The sequence below is a fragment of the Lonchura striata genome, chromosome 36, assembly GCF_050655825.1.
Source record: "Lonchura striata isolate lonStrDom1 chromosome 36, ASM5065582v1, whole genome shotgun sequence".
In the NCBI taxonomy this organism is placed as follows: Eukaryota; Metazoa; Chordata; class Aves; order Passeriformes; family Estrildidae; genus Lonchura; species Lonchura striata.
In genome coordinates this window covers 9,662,479-9,684,703 of record NC_140738.1, presented here as the reverse complement: position 1 = coordinate 9,684,703, position 22,225 = coordinate 9,662,479, and the positions used below count along the sequence as shown (strand labels likewise).

At 49.5% G+C, this 22,225-nt stretch overlaps 1 protein-coding gene across 1 annotated transcript in view; it reads right to left on the bottom strand.

Annotated features, from left to right (window-relative positions):
• LOC110484435 (uncharacterized) overlaps positions 1-22,225 on the bottom strand; it is a 308,610-nt gene that overhangs the window by 67,605 nt on the left and 218,780 nt on the right. The window contains 1 exon segment of the mRNA XM_085565453.1: positions 17,899-18,589. Coding sequence (XP_085421579.1) covers positions 17,899-18,589 — 691 coding nt within the window.

Below are 22,225 nucleotides of genomic sequence, written 5' to 3'. Positions count from 1 at the left end.
TGCTGCCCGGTTTTGAAGCACTGCCTGTCTTGCACTGCTGATGTCTGTTAACATGTCACTCAGTGCAGACGAAATGGCACAACTGTGTTTGCTCAACCAGCAAGCTATGTGGTCCAATTGTGTCAAGGCCACCCCCGATGATGTTTGGGGCGAGAAAATTGCAACTGCAATTCTCTGAGCCTTGTCCCAGGTATAAACATCATCATCACAATTCGGACTATATTGATCAAGGGATCTTTTTTCCCCTGCGTGTCTGTTCCTTTAAAGTTTTCAAATCAGGCGTTATCAATGAGAGCTCCCCAATGCTGCATGGACTGCCCTTGATTTTTGAAGGGATAGCAGGCCAAACTCTGTCCCCGCAAATCAAAAACACTCCCTTCGGTAAAGTGACTGGGTGTTGAAGGGATGCTTTGCTTGTCACCTTGGTGTAATTGCACCAGGATGATGCATTTTTATAAAAAGACTGATTCGAAGTGACATCTATTGTGTGATTATCTGTCTTTGCCACTCCCACTGGATTAAATTTGTATTTCATTTTTGTTGACCCAAAAATGTCTAACTCTGGGGGTTCCAGGTGAGCCACAGGAAGGTATTGTGTCCAAACATGCCACCCTTCCACAGGATCCGAAAAGGTTTTCAAAACCTTTGGAGGGATATTTTTTGGAATTGGCCACTCCTTCACTGGCACACCTACCAAACATGTTGAAAATGGTTTCCCTGGCTTTGAATGAGTCAGACAAATACTGTCCAGACCCGCTGCCTTTGCCAAAGTTTCCCACACATTTTCCCTCAGTTGTTTCATGGGAAAGTCTGTCTCATTGTCCAAAGCAACAGACAAGAGAATGAGACACATGAACACTGCCTGTCTAAACTCCATGTCCATGTCCCCAACCTCTGTGAAAAACCCCTCAATGCAGCAATGTTCAAATGACACTTAATTTCCCTGAAAAAACCCCAAGTCTCTGAATAATCAATCGTTGTCCGACGAGACGTCTGCAGCGTCCTTGTCTGCCTCCGTCTGCGTGCTCTCTTCTTTGCTTCTCGGGTCTGTGTCCACCTGTGTCTGCACCCGAAAAGGTTTCACGTGCCTTGCCGACACCCACTTCGGTCCTCGCTCTGTGGAAACACAAGCGAAACCCTTGCCCCAAGTTATTAATGTAAATGGACCTTCAATTTGTCCTGATTCTGGATTTCTGATCAAAACCAAAGGATTTTCCCTTTACTTTGCTTGTGCACTGTTTGTAAAATGCCTGACAATTGGTGGTGTGGGCTCTGAGAAAGAACCATTTAAAAAATTCAATACATACAGAGCTTTGTTCAGCTGCATATAAGGTGCTGAGCCTGCCTCTCCCCTTTTCTGTTTATCCAAAAGGGATTTCAGGGTGTGATGTGTTCTTTCAATGATTGCTTGACCTGAGGGAGAATAAGGAATACCAAAAATGTGCTTCACTCCCCATTTTTTCAGAAATTTGTCAAGCACCTTGCCTGTATAAGTTGGACCATTATCTGTTTTTATTTCTTGTGGCATCCCGAGTGATGCAAATGCTTGTAAAAAGTGTCTGCAGGCATGTTCTGCGGTTTCCCCTGTATGTAATGATGCAAAAATCGCCCCTGAAAATGTGTCAGCTGAGACATGGATATTTTTGAGCCTCCCAAAAGATGGGTATTTTGTGACATCAGCTTGCCAGAGCTGAAGACTCTGCAATCCCCTTGGATTGACAGCTCCTGTAGACGCAGGAGGCTGCACAAGCTGACAGTCTGGACAAGCATTGATGATCTCCCTCGCCTGACTTTTGGAGAGGCAAAAGGATTCCATCAATGCCTGTGCATTCTGATGGAAAAAAGCATGGCTCAATTTTGCCTGCTCAAAAATATCCGGCAATGTCTGAGATATGGTCATTGTAAGTCTGTCTGCTTGAGCATTTCCCTCTGCTAAGAACCCTGGGAGTGATGAGTGTGCCCTGATATGTGTAACAAAATATTCATGTTCTCTATTTTCCAGAATTGTCCTCATGCATGACAAATATGAATATAAAATTTCATTGTCAGTGTGTTTCAAAAGTGATCCCTCTAACCGTTTGACCACATTTGCAACATATGCTGAATCTGTGACCAGATTGAGAGGTTCCTGAAACAATTGAAAAACCCTGGCCACTGCTGCCAATTCCACAATTTGTGGTGAACCCTGTACCATTTTTATGTCTGATTTCCACTCCCCTGTTTTTGAATTTTGCCATGTAACTACTGATTTGTGAGTTTTTCCCGAACCATCAGTGAATACTGTCACCCCATCCACTGGTTCCTGGCTTATTTTTGGCTTTTCCCTGAAACTTACTTCCGCATTCAGCATCCTGTGAGCTGGAAAATGAACTGTACAAATTCCCGGATAACCTAACAAAGCAATTGTAAAATCCTGTGATTTCTGCATCGCCCATTCAAAATACACTTTTTTCAAAGGAACATGAATAACTGAGAAATCTCTGCCTGACATTGTCAGCAACCTGGTTCTCGCCTTAATAATAATCTGTGCTACCATTTCTAGATCTGTGAGAATTGTTTTTGAGGGCCTGTAAGCTAAGAAAACCCATTCTATCAACAAAAGAGGGTCCATTTGAGACAAATCCCATTGAAAAATCAACCCATATAACTGTGCTGTTTCCCCCAACACTGCTAAATGAAAAGGCAATGATTCTACAAAGTGATGTGCTTGTCTCTGCTGAATCATGTCTGTGATCTTTTCAAGGTCTCTTTTTGCTTCAGGCGTCAGAGTTCTGGGAGATTTGATGTTATTGTCCCCTCTCAAAAGGTTGAGCAACAACGAGATGTCATCATTGGTGATTCCCAGGATCGGTCTCATCCAGTTGATCTCCCCCAAAAGCTGTTGCAAGTCCTGGAGATTGGTGACCTTTGTGTTGACTTTCAGTTTCTGTGGCCTTATTGTTTGTTTTGTGATCTTCCATCCCAGGTATTTCCAAGGTGCAATTTCCTGTATTTTTGGTGTACTAATTTCCAGTCCTGATTTTTGCACCTGCACAATCACACAGTCATGAACCTCTTGCTCCTCCTGTTTTGTTGGTGCTGCAATGAGAAAATCATCCATATAATGGATAATTTTTGGTTTTGGATGTTGTCTTGGTTCGACAAGACAGGAGTCTGTGAAAGAGGGCAAAGCCTCCTGTACAATGGAGAACGGCAAACCCCCCTCCCCCTGAATTACCAGGATCTTTAAATTAAAAGGCTCTCAGGCAAAGATATGGGAGTGGGAGTAACAATTCTTTACTAGGAGAAAACTGGACAACAATTTAAAAAAAGGCAAATGCAATCGGTACAAACAAAACCAGTGAAAGAAAAAGGTCTAGAACCTGAGGATTGCCAGTATCAGGTTTGCTGGGACAATTGCTTTCCCTTGCAATAGTTGATGAGTTGCAGCTGAAGTGGTGATCTTAAGAAGGGTATAGTTTTCCTCTGAAGATCTGGTGGCAGTGGGGGCCGGTCTTCCTCTGCGCCGGGGTTGCCTCTGAGCTCCGCTGCCGTCGCCTCTGCGCGCCGGCTGCTTCGCTGCGAGTGCCGCCGAAGAGAGAGAGAGCGAGAGCTGCTTTTCTGGGAATCCCGCGAAGAGAGAGAGAGAGCTGCTTCTCTCGGAGTCCCGCGAAGAAGAGGGAGAGCTGCTTCTCTCGGAATCCCGCGAAGAGAGAGAGAGAGCTGCTTCTCTCGGAGTCCCGCGAAGAAGAGAGCGAGCTGCTTCCCCCCTCTGGGTGGGACCCCTCACGGTGTTACATTTTTTCAGCCCTTCATTGAATCAGTCAAAGGTGTATACACAAACCATTGTCTCTGAGATAACAAAAAACCTGTCCAACCGGTTCGCCTTCGACAGATGGCAAATGGAATACAAGCTTATCTTACAACCCAGGACATTATCCACCCCTTATTCTATTTCCATCTGCACACCATGAAATCTTACACCCAGTTCTCTCTTAAGACTAAGTTTCCCTGTGGTACACAGCGGGTCTCCCCATCTTCCTGCATTACCCACCAAGTGTAACCAGGTCCTTGAGCAAAGACAATCCCACGAATGGGTTGGTCTTTGCCTGAGGTGGGATTAATCCAAACAGTTTTCCCTAAAATACCTTTCATATGTACTACAGGGACCTTATCTCCATCTACTGCGTGTAAGGGTTCTGACTGAGCAGGGCCAGCTCGATTGACAGACCCCCGGGTGTTGACCATCCAGGTTGCTTTTGCCAGGTTAATTTCCCAGTTTCTAAATGTTCCCCCACCGAGTGCCTTCAGGGTAGTCTTAAGGAGTCCGTTGCACCGTTCAACTTTGCCGGCAGCTGGAGCATGATAGGGAATATGATATATCCATTCGATACCATGTTCTCTGGCCCAGGTGTTGATAAGGCTGTTCTTGAAATGGGTGCCGTTGTCAGACTCAATTCTCTCAGGGGTGCCGTGTCTCCACAGGACTTGTTTTTCCAAGCCTAAGATGGTGTTCCGGGCAGTGGCATGAGGTACAGGGAAAGTCTCCAGCCATCCAGTGGTGGCTTCTACCATGGTCAGCACGTAGCGCTTGCCTTGGCGTGTCTGGGGCAGTGTGATGTAGTCAATCTGCCAGGCCTCCCCATACTTGTACTTGGACCACCGCCCACCATACCATAGGGGCTTCACTCTCTTGGCCTGTTTGATGGCAGCACACGTCTCACAGTCATGGATAACCTGGGAAACACTGTCCATGGTTAGATCCACCCCTCGGTCTCGTGCCCACTTGTAGGTGGCATCTCTGCCCTGATGACCTGAGGCATCATGAGCCCATCGAGCCAGGAACAACTCCCCCTTATGGTGCCAATCTAAGTCTATCTTTGACACCTCTATTTTTGCTGCCTGATCTACCTGCTCGTTGTTCCGGTGCTCCTCATTAGCCCGACTTTTGGGGACATGGGCATCTACATGACGGACTTTCACCGTCAGCTTTTCCACCCGAGAGGCAATGTCTTTCCATATATCAGCAGCCCAGATTGGCTTTCCTCTACGTTGCCAGTTGGCCTTCCTCCACCTTCCCAGCCAGCCCCACAGAGCATTGGCTACCATCCATGAATCAGTATAAAGGTAGAGCTTTGGCCACTTTTCCCTTTCAGCAATGTCCAGAGCCAGCTGAACGGCCTTGAGTTCAGCGAGTTGGCTCGATCCACCTTCTCCTTCGGTAGCTTGTGCAACTTGGCGTGTGGGGCTCCATACGGCTGCTTTCCACTTCCGGTTCATCCCTACGATGCGACAGGAACCGTCAGTGAAAAGAGCGTAGCAGGTCTCCTCTGCTGGTAGTTGGTTGTATGGTGGAGCTTCTTCAGCCCTTGCCACTTGTACCTGCTCCTCATCATCAGTGAGACCAAAGTTTTCACCTTCTGGCCAGTTCGTAATTATCTCCAAAATCCCAGGGCGATTCAGGTTTCCAATACGGGCGCGTTGAGTGATGAGGGCAATCCATTTGCTCCATGTGGCGTCAGTGGCATGGTGGGTAGTAGGAACCTTTCCTTTAAACATCCACCCCAGCACCGGTAGTCGGGGTGCCAGGAGGAGTTGTGTTTCTGTGCCAATTACTTCCGAGGCTGCTTGAACTCCTTCAAAGGCAGCCAAGATTTCCTTCTCTGTGGGAGTGTAGTTGGCTTCAGACCCTCTGCAACTTCGGCTCCAGAATCCCAGTGGTCGGCCTCGAGTCTCCCCAGGCACTTTCTGCCAAAGGCTCCAAGACAACCCATGGTTCCCGGCTGCAGAGTAGAGCACATTCTTGACCTCTGGTCCCGTTCTGACTGGGCCAAGGGCTACAGCATGAGCGATCTCCTGCTTGATCTGGGTGAAGGCTTGTTGCTGCTCAGGGCCCCAGTGGAAATCATTCTTCTTTCGGGTAACCAGATAAAGAGGGCTCACAATCTGGCTATACTCAGGAATGTGCATTCTCCAGAAACCTATGGCACCCAGGAAAGCTTGTGTTTCCTTTTTGCTGGTTGGTGGGGACATAGCTGTGATCTTGTTGATGACCTCAGTGGGAATCTGGCGCCGTCCATCTTGCCATTTCACTCCCAGGAACTGGATCTCTCGGGCAGGTCCCTTGACTTTGCTCTTCTTGATGGCAAAGCCAGCTTCTAGTAGTATCTGGATGATCCTCTCACCTTTCTCAAACACTTCTGCCGCTGTGCTCCCCCACACAATGATGTCATCAATGTATTGCAGGTGTTCTGGAGCCTCACCCTTTTCTAGTGCAGCCTGGATCAGTCCATGGCAGATGGTGGGGCTGTGTTTCCACCCCTGGGGCAGTCGGTTCCAGGTGTACTGCACGCCCCTCCAGGTGAAAGCAAACTGAGGCCTGCATTCTGCTGCCAGAGGAATGGAGAAAAACGCATTAGCAATATCAATGGTGGCATACCACTTTGCTGCCTTGGACTCCAGCTCGTACTGGAGTTCCAGCATGTCCGGCACAGCAGCGCTCAGCGGTGGAGTCACTTCATTTAAGCCACGATAGTCCACAGTCAATCTCCATTCTTTGTCAGATTTGCGCACAGGCCAGATGGGGCTGTTGAAGGGTGAGTGGGTTTTGCTGACCACCCCTTGGCTCTCCAGCTCCCGAATCATTTTGTGGATGGGGATCACGGCATCTCGATCCGTCCGATACTGCCGGCGGTGCACTGTCGAGGTCGCAATTGGCACGCGTTGTTCTTCCACCCTTAGGAGTCCTACTGCAGAGGGGTTTTCTGACAGTCCAGGCAAGGTGTTCAATTGCTTAATGTCTTCTGCCTCTACAGCGGCTATTCCAAAAGCCCACCTGAGTCCCTTTGGGTCTTTGTAATATCCGTTCCGGAGGAAGTCTATGCCTAGGATACACGGAGCATCTGGGCCAGTCACTATAGGGTGTTTCTTCCACTCCTTCCCAGTCAGGCTCACCTCAGCTTCCACCAGAGTCAATTGTTGTGATCCCCCTGTCACACCAGCAATGGAAACAGGCTCTGCCCCCACATGTCCCGATGGTATCAGAGTACACTGTGCACCAGTATCAACTAAAGCATCATATTTTTGTGGCTCTGATGTGCCAGGCCATCGGATCCACACTGTCCAGAAGATCCGGTTTTCCCGTGCCTCTCCCTGGCTAGAGACAGGGCCCCTCTAACACTGGTTATCATTCCTTCCCTGGGCATACATACTAGAGGTCCCTTCAAGGGGGTCTGACAGATCGTACCCACAAGCTTGGTCACGGGAGGTTGAGGCTACCTTCACTTTGGTGGAACTCCCCCGGTTAGAGTTTCCCTCCTTGAGTTGACGGACCCGTGCTGCCAGGACAGAAGTGGGTTTCCCATCCCACCTCCCCATGTCTTCCCCATGGTCACGCAGGAAGAACCACAGATTAGCCCTTGGGGTGTACCCTCTCTCTCTAGCTGGGGATTGTTGGGCGCTGATTCTGGGGCCTGTGACTCTCACGGGTGCTGTATTAACCTTCCTTATCTCCTCCCTCATCTCCTCTTTAAACTCCTTAATCACAGCTGAGATATGAGCCTGCATTGGGCCATTAATCATACTCTCATAATTCCTAAGTTTGTTGGCAACAGAACCTATTGTCTCCCGGTGGGTGTCAGCATTGATCGTTGCAATGAAGGTGGCGTATTGAGATGGCCCAAGATTTGCCAGACTCCACAGCATTTGTCCCGTACACCTGACCTTGTCAGGGTCATTATTGTGTCGTCCATCCCTCCCAAAGAGTACCTCCAATGCTGCCACTTCCCTCAGCTGTTGGATCCCTTCCTCGAGGGTCTTCCAGCGCATTCTATGATGGTGCTCTTGCATTCTCTCTCTGTGGATAAACCTCTCCCTGACACTCATTAAGAGCCGCTCCCAGAGAGAAAGGGACCCTGGTTCCCTTACAAAAACCTGATTTATACCCGAGTCCTGGGTCAAGGGTCCCAAGTTCCTTGCCTCACCACCGTCCAGCTGCACGCCTGTACCCATAAGATCCCAAACCCGGAGTAGCCAGGTAGCATAAGCCTCACGCCCTCGTCGCACAATGTCTTTATGCAGATTGCGAAGACTTTCGTACGTCAGGGACTCGGTGATGATAGCAATCTCTGGCTCCCCTGTGGGTTGTGAGGTTCCTCCATTCCTGTCCCTATCTGCAGGGTGCTCTGCTTTCACCTTAGACTTCCTTGTTTCTACCGGGGCCACTGCTGCTGACCGTGACTGCCCTTGTGGTTCAGCTGGAACCTGGACAGTTGTAACATTAGTGGGTTCCACAGCTGTACTATTAGACTGTCCCTCCTCAAGGCAAAGGGCTGGTTTCTCACCAGCTGGGGAAATGCACTCCTTCAGCATCTCTCGTATCTCCTTAACCAGAACCCTCACCCAATCTGGGCGGTTCATTTCTGAGGTGGGCTGTGGGGCAGGGTCAGGCTCTGGAGCAGCAGCATCTCGAGTCTGTGGTGTAGGTGTGAGGGTAGTTATCCAGGTTAATCTTCCCTTATCTCTGAATGCTAAATATAACAGGACTATCAGCAACACCACCCATTGTATGGTATCATTAGCACTTATAAAGGATCTTAACCCTTTGAGAACTGGTGGAGCAGACCCGAAAAGATGGTTAAAAGGTTGAGAGAAAGTTTGCCCAGGTGCTATTTCCTCGCAGTAGGTACCGTTATTAAAGTAACCCCAAAAACATACAGTTAACGTGTGATAGCTATGAATCCATGTACCTGCCTTCCAGAGGAAATTAAAGATCCATGAATTCCTCACCCAATTAACCCAGAAGCCAAACTTGATAACAGACACCGTAGCCTTAGTTATAGGACCCATTTTTAGATAAGGGTCTGCAAATGGGAAAAGTATAGCTACGATCACATGCCACCCAAACCAAGGTAAACTAGACCACATGGTGATGCTGAAGATGTTTTTACACACAACAAAACCAAATTACTTAAGAACTGTTAATCCTTTTTCCCTCTCAATGCCCTCGGGCCTCACGTTGATGCGCCAAAATCTGTCTTGGTTCGACAAGACAGGAGTCTGTGAAAGAGGGCAAAGCCTCCTGTACAATGGAGAACGGCAAACCCCCCTCCCCCTGAATTACCAGGATCTTTAAATTAAAAGGCTCTCAGGCAAAGATATGGGAGTGGGAGTAACAATTCTTTACTAGGAGAAAACTGGACAACAATTTAAAAAAAGGCAAATGCAATCGGTACAAACAAAACCAGTGAAAGAAAAAGGTCTAGAACCTGAGGATTGCCAGTATCAGGTTTGCTGGGACAATTGCTTTCCCTTGCAATAGTTGATGAGTTGCAGCTGAAGTGGTGATCTTAAGAAGGGTATAGTTTTCCTCTGAAGATCTGGTGGCAGTGGGGGCCGGTCTTCCTCTGCGCCGGGGTTGCCTCTGAGCTCCGCTGCCGTCGCCTCTGCGCGCCGGCTGCTTCGCTGCGAGTGCCGCCGAAGAGAGAGAGAGCGAGAGCTGCTTTTCTGGGAATCCCGCGAAGAGAGAGAGAGAGCTGCTTCTCTCGGAGTCCCGCGAAGAAGAGGGAGAGCTGCTTCTCTCGGAATCCCGCGAAGAGAGAGAGAGAGCTGCTTCTCTCGGAGTCCCGCGAAGAAGAGAGCGAGCTGCTTCCCCCCTCTGGGTGGGACCCCTCACGGTGTTACATTTTTTCAGCCCTTCATTGAATCAGTCAAAGGTGTATACACAAACCATTGTCTCTGAGAGAGATAACAAAAAACCTGTCCAACCGGTTCGCCTTCGACAGATGGCAAATGGAATACAAGCTTATCTTACAACCCAGGACAGATGTTTTTCTCGTGCTGGATGCAAAGCTTGGGCCACGTACCATTGGCAAATGCTTGGAGAATTTTTGAGTCCCTGAGGAAGAACCGTCCAGTGGTATCTCTGCAAAGGTTCTTCTCTGTTGATGCTTGGGACAGAAAATGCAAAGTGTGGAGCATCATCTGGATGAAGTGGAATGCTGAAAAAACAGTCCTTGAGATCAATGATCACAAGCGACCAGTCCCTCGGGATCATCGAGAGAGATGGAAGCCCAAGCTGCAGTGGCCCCATGTCCTGATGACCTCGTTGATTTTCCTGAGATCATAAAGCAGTCTCCAAGACCCTGAAGTTTTCTTGTGAATGACAAACACTGGGGAATTCCATGGGCTGTCTGTTGGTTTGATGTGTCCCTTCTGCAGCTGTTCCTGGACCAACTTTTTCAATGCACTCAATTTTTTCCACTCCAGGCGCCACTGATCCACCCAAACAGGATCATTTGTTTTCCAGGTCAGTTTCAAAGTGCCACAGTGACCCCTGTTAAAAATCCAATTCTAATTTCAGTCCCCATTGTGCCAAAAGGTCCCTTCCCCATACTGTGATGGGCTTTTGCACGATGAAAGGACGGATAACTGCTGTCTTTTTTCCTGGGCCTGTGACAACAATTGCGTTCTCACTCTGCATGCACAGGGAACTCCCCCCTATGCCTGTGAGAGAACCCAAAGGTGCAACCAAGTCCCATTCCCAAGGCCAAAAAATGTATGAAATAACTGTAACATCCACTCCTGTGTCAAGCATCCCTGTAATAGCAATTGTCTTCTCGTTACAAGTCAACTGACAAGTAACAATGGGCCGATCCCGGCTCAAATGTTTCACCCAAGATGCATGCACCTCTGCTTGATCACCAGGAAAAGAGTCCCGTTTGTTGAACACCAGCATGGCTTGCCTTTCTGGATGAGATGGCAAAGCCATAGCTCGAGCAATCGGTGTGTTTTGTGGAATTGTCAGAGGTGGTCGCAAGGCTTTTGCCGTGACCATCAGCTCCTCATTACAGTTTGCTGAAATCAAAGATGGATAAACAACAAGTCCAAGGATACTGCTCCTGTCCCTGGCCATTATTAAAAAGTCCTGCCTTTTCCAAGAAGTCCCTGTGACACCTGTAGGTATCACTGCATGGCTATTGTCCAAAAGACACGTCAACTTGGAGGTTGCCAAGATGCATTGGAATCTGGGTGGTACCAAGTCTGGGTCACTGGGGATTTTGGAGATTGCTCTGCTGAGGGGTTCTGTTTGTTGCTCCCCGAGGATTGTTCCTGCTGGTTCTGTGTCACTGCCAGGATTTGTGTCTGAGAGCGCTAGCGTTGATTCACGCTTTTTCCCGTTTCCCGGAATAGGAAGAAGTTTCCCATCCATATCTGTCTGTGAGTGACACTCACTTGTGAGATGTTTCCCTCTCCTGCATCGAGGGCAAAGGTCTGGTGGTTTGTTGGGCTTTGCAAGTTGTGGGCAGTTCCTTTTAATATGTCCTTGTGCCCCACACCCAAAGCACTGTCTCTCTGCACTGGAGTTGCCCTTTGTATAATTTGCAAGAGCTTCCCTAACACGTTTTTCAATTTGATCCCCCAAGTGTTCCTCCATGATGGAAGCAACATGTTGTGGTGTCCCCACCTTGCTGCAAGCCTTGATCATGTCTGCCAAGGTGGCCTGGTGCGCATCATTCTGATGATCCATCTGCACTCTGGATTGGCATTGGAGAACACGAGGCTTTTGACCAGGTGTGGTTTTGCTCCCTCCTCGGTCACCTGCCGCTCCACCGCCTGAGAAAGACGATCCACGAATGAAGAAAACGGCTCCAAAGGACCCTGTTTGATCTCGGTGTAGATGGTGTCCTGGACCCCCGCTGGAGCAATCTGAAGAATTGCCCTCCATGCTGCCTCTTTGATGTCGCTGAGCACGTGACACAGGAGCCTCACCGCCTGTTGAGTTGGATCGTCCTCAGGAGGATCACCAGCAAGCTGCACCATGGTGAGGTTTGCATTCGGCCCGCCCTGGTATCTGGCTCTCAGCTCCTCCAGGGATCTCCTCCACACCTTCTGCCACACAAGAGCTTGGGTGTCTGTAAGAACTGATGTTGCAAGATATTTAGGATCGTATGGTGTTAAATCATACATGCCAAAAATGCTTTTTAACATCTGCTTGAAATATGGTGATGACAACCCATTGTCCCTAATGGCCTTAGCTAAATCTTTGATTGCTCCACAGTCCAGGCGTTCCCATCTCGGGTTTTGGCCCTGAGCGTCATAGCTCACCGGCATTATTATGTTTCCCGAGCCCTGCAATAAACCTTTCTCTTTCTCCAACTCTGCTCGAATGTCCTGCCAGTCCACTTTTGCGCTCTGCAAAGCTGTAAATTCAGTGGGTACTTGCCTGTAGAGTGGAGTCATCTGTTGTGGCTGCAGCTCTGGTGCAGCAGCACTCACCAATACTAACTGTGTCTGCAGCATCTGCGAAGATGAAGGCTGGAAGTCTCTGGAGAAAAGTGAAGCATCTGCTGTGGAGGAGAACACACGACTTCCTTGCGTTATTTGGAAAATTTTTGGAAGATGAACCAACAGTTCTGGCTGTGACTCCAAGGCTGTGCTTAAATATCGTAAAAGAAATTCAACAACCACCTTTGATATTAAAATTGACTCTCCCTGCCCCGAAAGTTTGGCAGACCTTGATTTTGGAATTGTCCAAGCTGGGACACCTTTCAAAGCGGTGATGCATATCGTTTCCTCCCGTTGCTGGGCCTCAGCAGAAGTGTCCTGAGTCCCGCACTGTTCCGGTGTCAGTGGAGGTTCCTGCTGCCGTGCAGATGTGACCTTTTTCACCCTGGAGTTTTTCTTGTAAGAAACTGGAAAAAAGTCCTGCAATGTCACAGTCCCACCACTGGGTGGCGCAGTGCCTTGACCGGACAAGTTCTGTGCCGCCTGTTGCAATGTTGTGGTTCCGCCGCTAGATGGCGCTGCCGCCTGACCAGCTGAGGTGGGAACCGCACTCTGCTCTTCAATCTGCACTTCGATAAACATTTGAGCATCTCTTCTGTCAACTGATTTACATTTGCAAATCCCGCACTAATTCCTGATAAACCTTTGAGCATTTCTCCTAATAACTGATTCACGTTTGCGATCCCTGTAGTCGGTGAAACTGACTCTCGTTGCAATAACTGTTCTAATTTGGCCATGTCTGAAGCTGACAGGGATTGGCCGTGGACTTGGGCTGTCTGTTGCCATGGGAACTGTGATGGAACCGCGCCCTGAGGAATGTTTACATCCTGGCCACGCCCCATCCCTGCCTGCGCCATCATGGGGGTGTGGATGCCCCTGCTCCGACCCTGGCTATGCTTTGGCCTCGCTCCGCCCCGCACCGCCTCTGAATCAGAGCCACTGCCATCCCCCCCAAGGCTGACGTATCCACCCTCCTGTTCCCATTCCAGCCTCGATGTCTCCGTCTCACTTTGCCCGTCTCCTGGCTCCATGCCAGCACCCACAGCCCACGCGCGCCGGCTCCGCCCCGTCTGTGCCCGTCCCGCGCATTCGAAATGTGAGAAATCCCCTTCACCCGTGGCTGTCGGGTTTTGCTCGACCTTCACACACGTGCCCGCCTCCTGAGCTGCAGCGAGGAACGCCTCCCGCTGTCCCTCTGCCGCTTCCTCAGCAGCCCTGGTTGCCGCGGTCAGGGAGCCAAGTTCCCGCACCCTTTGGGCGGCCGCTTCTGCGGCCTCACGGATTCTCGACATTGAACGTGTCACCGGGCGCTCCGAGCGTGCCACCGCCGCACTCGCACCCTCCGCTTTCGCCCCGATCCGTCCCGCCCCCGCCGCTCTCCCCGGCCTCACTTTCTGCGCGGGCTGTTTTGAACTCCCAGCCTGCGCAGATGTGGAGGCGCTTTCCTCTCCCTCCTCCCCCTGCTCTGCACTCACGTTCGCATCCTCTCCCACTGGGGCTGCGGCTGCTGCCGCCCCTCCGTGGGTTTGGACTCGGGCAATGCCTTCCCCCCACTGAGGGTCGCGGCTGTGCCTGGCTCGCTTGCCTCCGTCTGGGGAATTTCTGCGTCGGAGGAGCTTAGGGACTCTTGGGAAACTGAGGAACAGTGAGAGCCCGGGGACACGGGACGCGATGGGGTATCATCTCCCTGATTTTCCACAGGAAGCAATCCTGCCTGTCCTGTGCCTGTGTTGAGAGGGTCTGTCCCAAGCTGCTGGCCGGACGGTCCCCCCTCCTGTTTGTCACCAGGAGCCGTAGCTGCCTGGCTTGAGCTGCCACGTTGTGAGAGTGACTCTAAAACTGTTCTTGCTGAAGATAAAAGTTTTGCGGCAAGCTTATTATTTCTTATAGCCTGATAATATAATTGCTTATTAATTTCCTGCCAAAAATTTGGCTCAAACGATAAATCTGGATCTGAGTGTGGGAAGTTACACCTCACCCACAATAATAAATCTTTCACCTCTTTTTGTGCAATCTCCACCGGATGGGCAGAGATGATGCCCTGGAAGGCAGATACAATTTCTTTTTCCTCTTGGGAGAATTCCCTTCCCATGTTCTTAATTTTGACCGTTCTCACCAAAAGCTGAGTCGGCCCGAGGTCAGTCCGGAGATGGCACTGATCACCGTCCAGCAGTTCACAGGTGAGAGATGCCAGGCGCGCTTCTGGGTCATCTCCTCCCTGAAAGTCCCCGAGACGAGTTGTTTCAGTGAAGGTCAGGTTCTAATCTCGAGCTGTCTGCTCCCTCTCTTCTTGGAATTTGCTGCGAGTGTGTGTGCTCTGCTCTTCTCTTTTTTTTCTTCTCCGCTGATGCAGGTTGGAGGTTGTTTGATGTTTCTTTTCAGTCTTCTTGCTGATGCCCGCAAAGGGACGCCAGATGTGAGAACCCCGGGTTTGGTTTGGGGTCTCGTGTGGTGGTAAAGCTTCTCCTCCAACCCGTGCGTCCAAAGAAAAACTCCGCAGCCTCTTGTTGTTTGGTCTCAAGAGGATTTATTGCTAGTTATCTAACAGATTATGTTCTTGGGCTGCGGCCCTTTGATCAGCGGCCTGGGTAGAGACGCACACACTCCTGACACCCTGACTGTCCAGTGTCTTCTTCTCTCTACCAGCCCAGGGCTGCTGCTATCTTTTATGAGATATATTATGTATTACATGTTTACAGTTATTCCCCGATACCTACTACATATATTACCAAGTGCTTTTCTACTCTAAACCAACCTGTGAGTGCCAACATCACCAAGAACATGGAGGCAAGGAAGAAGAAGGAGGAAGAACAGGATCATCCCACTTTCCTCCATCTTAGAACTTCTGACCCCCATGTACAATAGAAACCCCCCCCCCGTACATGTGCTAAAACCCCCCTGTACAATACTAAAAAAAATTCCCCTCTACTTTGTAACTACTTTTACTATTCTATCTAACCCTTTGTGACTGCTTGTTCCACCTTCAAATTTGGTAATTCATTCCATGGTTCAAACACAAAATCACAGCTGTTTCCAGCTGTCTGCCAGGGTCAAAAATTCTTCTGACCAAGGCCTGGAACCTCTAAAAATATCTGAGGGACATTTTGAGTTCCCACAACCTGGGAGCCTTTGGCAGTCCCTGCCCTCAGTGGGGCCCAGTGATGCTCCAAGGCACTTTGAGTTTTGCTCCTGACTCCTTGAGCAGCTTCTTCAGCCTTCTCTCAGTACCTGAGGGTCCTGGACTCTGTCCCAAAACCACGGTGGGGATCGTCAAAATACAGAAAGCCCTCACGGGTGCTTTGTCTTTATTCAATTGTCTGCAAGCCTCCAGGGCTTGTGCAGCTGATTGGAGTCAGTCTGGAGTTCTGTTAAGGAGGAAGATTTCCACATGCACCTCATGACCTTTTATTCTTCAATCAAATGAGTGGGGTTTTTTATTTCCCAGTTTGGAGAAGAGCAGATAGAAGCATTCCCCAGGTGATCCTGACACTGAATTTCTCCAGAGGAGGTCTGGGCATGTACCAGAATGAGCCCCCTGAGGACTGACCCTGTTTGGACAAGCTGCTCCTCACCCCCAGCCTCACCATGTCTGACATCGCCCACCTGGCACTGACATCCCTGTCCCCTGCAGCAGAACCTTGTCCCTGGGCTCTGCAGCTCCATGTCCCAGCCCATTGCACCGTGTCCCACCTGCTCTCCTCAGGGCTCTGCCTGCACACAGGCCCAGGAGAAGTTTTCCTCTTGGGAAAGAAAGAATGGAAAAGCCTGAGCAGGTTTCCTGAACAACAAACCCCACTCAGGAACCACCTGCTCAGTACAGGCTGCATGGAATGGTTTCACCTTTCTACAAGGGACAGTGTGACCAGAAATGATCTCTGGAAGCAGAATTCTCTGAGTCTCCCAGCTGAATTCTCTGTCCCTGTCCTTTCCCTAGATCCATGTTGCAGATGGAAGCTGCTGGTGCCATCCTCACCTTTTACCTCTCTTTGGAATGCAAACAGATGTTCCCAGGTGCGTTAAACAGGATTTGCTCAATGTTTCTATAAATCTTTTGTGCCACTCATGGAATGAAGGGGCCATTTTGGCACTGAGGGGGTGACGTGGAAGCAAGGAGTCAATTGTGACCCTGGGGTCCCATGGAACCAAGGGGCCACAGTGACACAGCAGGGCCACGTGGATCCAGTGGTCCATTGTGACACTGTGGATCCAAGGAAACCATGGAGACACCCCCAGAACCTCATGGAACCAAGGAGTCCATGGTGACCCAGCAGGGCTGCATGGAGCCAATGGTCCATGGTGACACTGCCCATCCAAGGAGGCCATTTGGACACTGCAGAAGCTCATGGAGTGAGGTGGCCATTGTGACACTGAAGAACTTCATGACACCAAATATCCATGGGGACACAGCAGGGCATCATGGAACCCAGGAACCGTTGTTGGCAGTGCAGAAACTCATGGAACCAGGGGCCGTGGTGGCACTGCAGCACCAACACAGCTGCTGCACCTTGTCCCCTGCCCTGCACAGCTCCTTGGGAGGCACGGCAGGAGCAGCACCCTGAGAGCCTCGGGAATGCCCCTCTGGGATCCATGGCACACACTCCTTGGGGATGGAATTCCAGTTCCCAGCCAGGAAAAGATGATCCTGCCCTTGAAGGCAAAGCTCTTGTGGAAGAGTCAAAAGCCAAGTGGAGCAAGATCTTAGAGTGACATTTCACTGCCAGCCTTCATAACTTCACCCATGGTGGTTGTAGTTCATGGATTGGGAATGAAATCAGGGCAGGGTCTTTGGAGGGAGCTGACCTGGGTCAAGGGAGACACTGAGAGATAAACAGAGCAGGCAAAGGAAGGCAGGAGAGAAAGGAGGACACAAACACAATCAACTGAGAAGGTGGCACTCTGAAAAGCAAAACAGAACTGACTGAAAATTAATGGGACAGGAAGCAATAATTCTGAATGTTTTATTTACTTTCAAAATATATCCCATACACCCAGCTGCACACAATCGTGATCCCACACCCTTTAAATTTGGATCCCACTTCTCCCAATTTCCCTCCTACCCCATCTCACACTGGAGGCTGTGGAATTGGTTCTTTTGTCATGGGTTAGAGTTTTTTGAGGTGGAAATAAGCCATTTTGAGGTGGGGTAAGATTTGGGTGTTTTCAGTGAAACTGAGTCATTTTGAGGTGACAGATCAATCCATCTTGACTTTGGGAGGGCAAAGATGTGGAGAACACAGCCTGAAATCCCCCAAGAACCCACAAATCCTTCAGAATATGTCCCCAGACTATAAATTTCATCTCAAATACCTGTTAAAGGGTTGGACTTTGAATCTCTGAATAATTACTTTCTTTTCAGTCCTATTTCAGGTGTTTTAATTGATAAAGACATATCTGAAGAATGTTAAGGCCAAACCAAAAAGATGACCAGTCAGGTGTCTTCCCAACATGGATCACAGCGAATGTGGGTCACCAGGCCTGTGCACAGCACGGGTCTTCCCATGGGGGATAAGGCTGGAGCAGGGCACAAAGATCTTCATGCAGTTTGGGGACTCTCAGGGCTTCCTTTACTAGTGCCTCCATTGGTGTTTGGTCAAGTGAGAGCTCTGGGTGAAGCTCTTCCCACACCGGGGACACTCGTAGAGCCTCTCCCCAGTGTGGATGCGCCGGTGCTTGACAAGGGAGGAGTTGTACTTGAAGCCCTTCCCACAGTCGGGGCAGCGGAAGGGCCTCTCATCCATGTGAATCCGCTGATAGCAGAGGAGATTAGATCTGGTCTTAAACTTCTTCTGACACTCAGGACACTCATAGGGCCTCTTGTCAGTGTGGATCATTTGGTGGATGATCAGGTTGGACCTCTGGCTGAAGCCCTTCTCACATTGCTCACACTTGTATGGCCTTTCCCCAGTGTGGATCCTCTGGTGGCGGATCAAGTTGGATCTTGTGCTGCAGCTCATCCCACATTCCTTACACTCATAGGGCTTCTCCCTGATGTGGATGTGCCGGTGGGTGACGAGGGTGGAGTTGCGCTTGAATCCCTTCCCACAGTCCGGGCAGTGGAAGGGCCTCTCATCCGTGTGAATCCGCTGGTGCAGGAGGAGAGTGGAGCTGGTGTGAAACCTCTTCTGACACTCAGGACACTCATAGGGCCTCTCCCCAGTGTGGATGCATTGGTGGGTGACAAGGGCAGAGCTGCAGCTGAAGCCCTTCCCACACTCCCCACACTCGTAGGCCCATTCCCCAGTGTGGATCATCTGGTGGCAGATCAGGCTGTTGCTCTTCCTGAAGCTCTTCCCACACTCCAAACACTTGTAGGGCTTCTCCCCATCAGGAAGCTTCTCAGGCACCACCAGCTCCGAGCTCTGGCTGAAGCTCTGCCCACCTTCCTGGCCCAGAGTGGGTCTTTCCTCCTCAGAGCATCCTGGGCTGGGTTTGCAGCCCCTCCTCCTGTGGGATCTCTGGGGCTTTTCCTCACTGTTGTATTCCTGCACCATGGAGCAGCTCAAAATGGCCTCTTCCATGAGGTTCTGCTGCAGGGATTTATCCTCCCTGGTCTTTATCTTCTTCTCCTTGTCTGGGGGAGGAAGAACAGGGAGAGGATGAGATTTGCCTCCGTGCCGCAGGGAAGGGCAAGAAGATCCCGCCAGTGCGTCCCCGGCAGGAGGGCACTGGCAGCGGGGCTGTCCTGCAGCTGGGAGCCAGGCTGGGCTGGGAGATGGAGCAGGAGAGAGGGGGAAAGGGGCACTGACTTCCTCCTCACCTGCCTCGGTGTCCCAGGGCATCTTCCTCTTCCTTGCAGCCTCCTCCTCCATCTGGCGAATTTTTGGGGATGGGAAATCCTGTTTTGGGAGGAAAAAAGTTATGAGCACAGTGAGTTTGTTACTGGTTGGAAGGCAAACCAGGGGGAGAGTCTAAGCCAGAATGACAATTGAATAAGAAAATTAAGATCAAGGCAATGATGCAGGAACACTGTCTTAATCTGACAGAGTCAGGATATAACCTGACACCCCGTTGGTCAGGGTGGTGGTAGCAGGCTGATGAAATGGTGGCTGCAGTCCAGCTGGAGTGATGAATGTGATTCTGTCAAAGCAGTGATCCTCTAGAAGGGTCTGGTCTTCCTCTGAAGGTCCAGTGGTGGTTATGGAGCTCTTCTCCTCTGGGAATGCAGTAGGCAAGGTGGTTGTGGTGTTGCAAATGGTGAGATTATATCCAGGCAGGAATGCTTGGTTCCTCCCCCTGGGCAGAGCATCCCACAATGGGATGATGTAATTTTATCAGTCCTGCAGTGACACTCAATGGCCCATTAACAGAAGATGGCCCCTGCAGGGCGTTATCAGGGCTGAGCCATGGAAGAGATAAAGAACACTGCCCCACCTGTTGATAACAGTTTATAGAGATGGGGACTGAAAACACTTTTGGTTACATCTGACACTGAAACCTGAAACAGTGAGGCAATCCCTGCTCGGGGTGGGGGGTGAACACCACCCCCCTTACCCAAACTGGCTCAGGTGTAAAACCCCCACCCTGGGAAGGCCACGCACACAGGGGACAATGTCACACTTGCCCCGCCCCAGGGGAGATCTCTGTCCCTGTCACTCCCTTGCTCTCTCCCCTTTTCTCTTTCTTTGCATCTCTCTCTACCTCACATTTACTGTTCAATAAAATCCACTTTGGATTTGGTCTTGTGAGCACCTTAATTGGGGCAGAGGCATCTCTCTAACAATTTTATTATCCAGATTGCAACATTATTTTACACAGTGAGTTCAGGGCACTGTTGTCTGACCCCAAGTGCCTTTGACAACAGCATGTTTCTCTCCTCTGAGGAGTTTGTGGCTCTTTCTGGAGGAACTCTTGGAAATTTGGATGCAGCTTCCTCTGAGTGACTTTTGGGAGAACTTACGAGGAAAATGGCTCTTGTGGGTGGCCAGTGTAAAGAAAATATTTTGTTTTCCTTCTTTGAAAATTCTGTTAAAATCACTGGAGGAAAGGGACCAAATGATACCAGCAAGACTGACAAGGATCATTCACCTCAAAGTGAGGAACACAAGGCTACTTAAATCCTACAAGAAGCCCAGCTCAAGTAGGTAAATTCCCAAATAACTCCTGAATTCACGGGCTTTGGGGGGAGAAGCATTATTTTCTTGGTCCCTGTCACCTTTGTGATAGCTACACAGACCTTTCCCTTCCTTTTAATAATCTGTATTGGGCCAAATTTCCATGTTTTTTTTTGTTTGTTTGTTTGTTTGTTTTTTATTTTTTTTTTTGAACCTGCCAGCATCTGAGCTGGAGCTGTACTGGAACTGATGAAATTTGGAATTGCCAGAGAATTGCTTCTGTTGTTTGTCTATTCATGTTTGGGATTTATTTGTGTTTCCATCAGAAATGACTTGTGGGAAGAGCAAATCTTCCTCAAGGCATTTTATGTAGGGTTAACTTTGATTTCTGCTGAGTTTGTTTTGTCCAGTGTCCAGGAGATGCTCAAGGGGTCTCTGGTTTTAGTTTGGCCCTAATTTACTTCTGATTTGTCTTTATCACTTAAAAACACCTGAAAAATGACTAAAAAGAGTATTGACCGGAGATGTCAGAAGTCCCACCATTTAAGAGGTATTTGAGGTGGACTTTACTGTTTGGGAACATATTCTGAAGGATTTGTGGGTTCTTGGGGGATATCTGGTAGTATTCTCCATATCTTTGCACTCCAAAACCCAAAGTGGATTTGTCTGTCACCTCAAAGTGACTCAATCCTACCTCAAAATGGCTGGTTCTCACCTCAGTCCCATGCTAAAATTGCTCAATTCCTCAGCCTCCAGGATGAGATGGGGTTGGAAGGTGATCGGGAGAAGTGAGATCCAAATTTGAGTGTGTGGGGTCAGGATTGTGTGGGGCTGGGTGAGTGTGATTTATTTTGATAATAAGTAAAACTCTCAGAATTATTGATTTCTGTCCCATTCATTTTCTGTCAGTTCTGATTTGATTTTCAGAGTGCCGCCTTCTCAGCTGATTTTATTTGTGACCTCCTGTCCCAGACTGAAAAGCAAGATGTGTTCTTTTTGCCATCTGTATGGCAGTGTCTTGGTTAGACAAGACAGGAGTCTGTGAAAGAGGGCAAAGCCTCCTGTACAATGGAGAACGGCAAACCCCCCTCCCCCTGAATTACCAGGATCTTTAAATTAAAAGGCTCTCAGGCAAAGATATGGGAGTGGGAGTAACAATTCTTTACTAGGAGAAAACTGGACAACAATTTAAAAAAAAGGCAAATGCAATCGGTACAAACAAAACCAGTGAAAGAAAAAGTCTAGAACCTGAGGAATGCCAGTACAGTTTTGCTGGGACAATTGCTTTCCCTTGCAATAGTTGATGAGTTGCAGCTGAAGTGGTGATCTTTAGAAGGGTATAATTTTCCTCTGAAGATCTGGTGGCAGTGGGGGCCGGTCTTCCTCTGCGCCGGGGTTGCCTCTGAGCTCCGCTGCCGTCGCCTCTGCGCGCCGGCTGCTTCGCTGCGAGTGCCGCCGAAGAGAGAGCGAGAGAGAGCTGCTTTCCCCGGGAATCCCGCGCAGAGAGAGAGAGAGCTGCTTCTCTCGGAGTCCCGCGAAGAAGAGAGAGAGCTGCTTCCCCCCTCTCGGTGGGACCCCTCACGGTGTTACATTTTTTTCAGCCCTTCATTAAATCAGTCAATGGTGTATAAACAAACCATTGCCTCTACAGGACAAACCATTGTCTCTGAGAGAGATAACAAAAACCTGTCCAACCGGTTCGCCTTCAACAGATGGCAAATGGAATACAAGCTTATCTTACAACCCAGGACAGGCAGTTGTCCTGTGTTAAGTGGGCAGTTTTTCCTTATCTCTTCCACAATCAATCCTCCCTCAGGACAGACATTTGCTGATAATGGGCTATTGAATGTCACAGCATGAATGATAAGAAATGTGGAGAGTTTTGTGGATGAATGGCTTCGTGAGAAAGG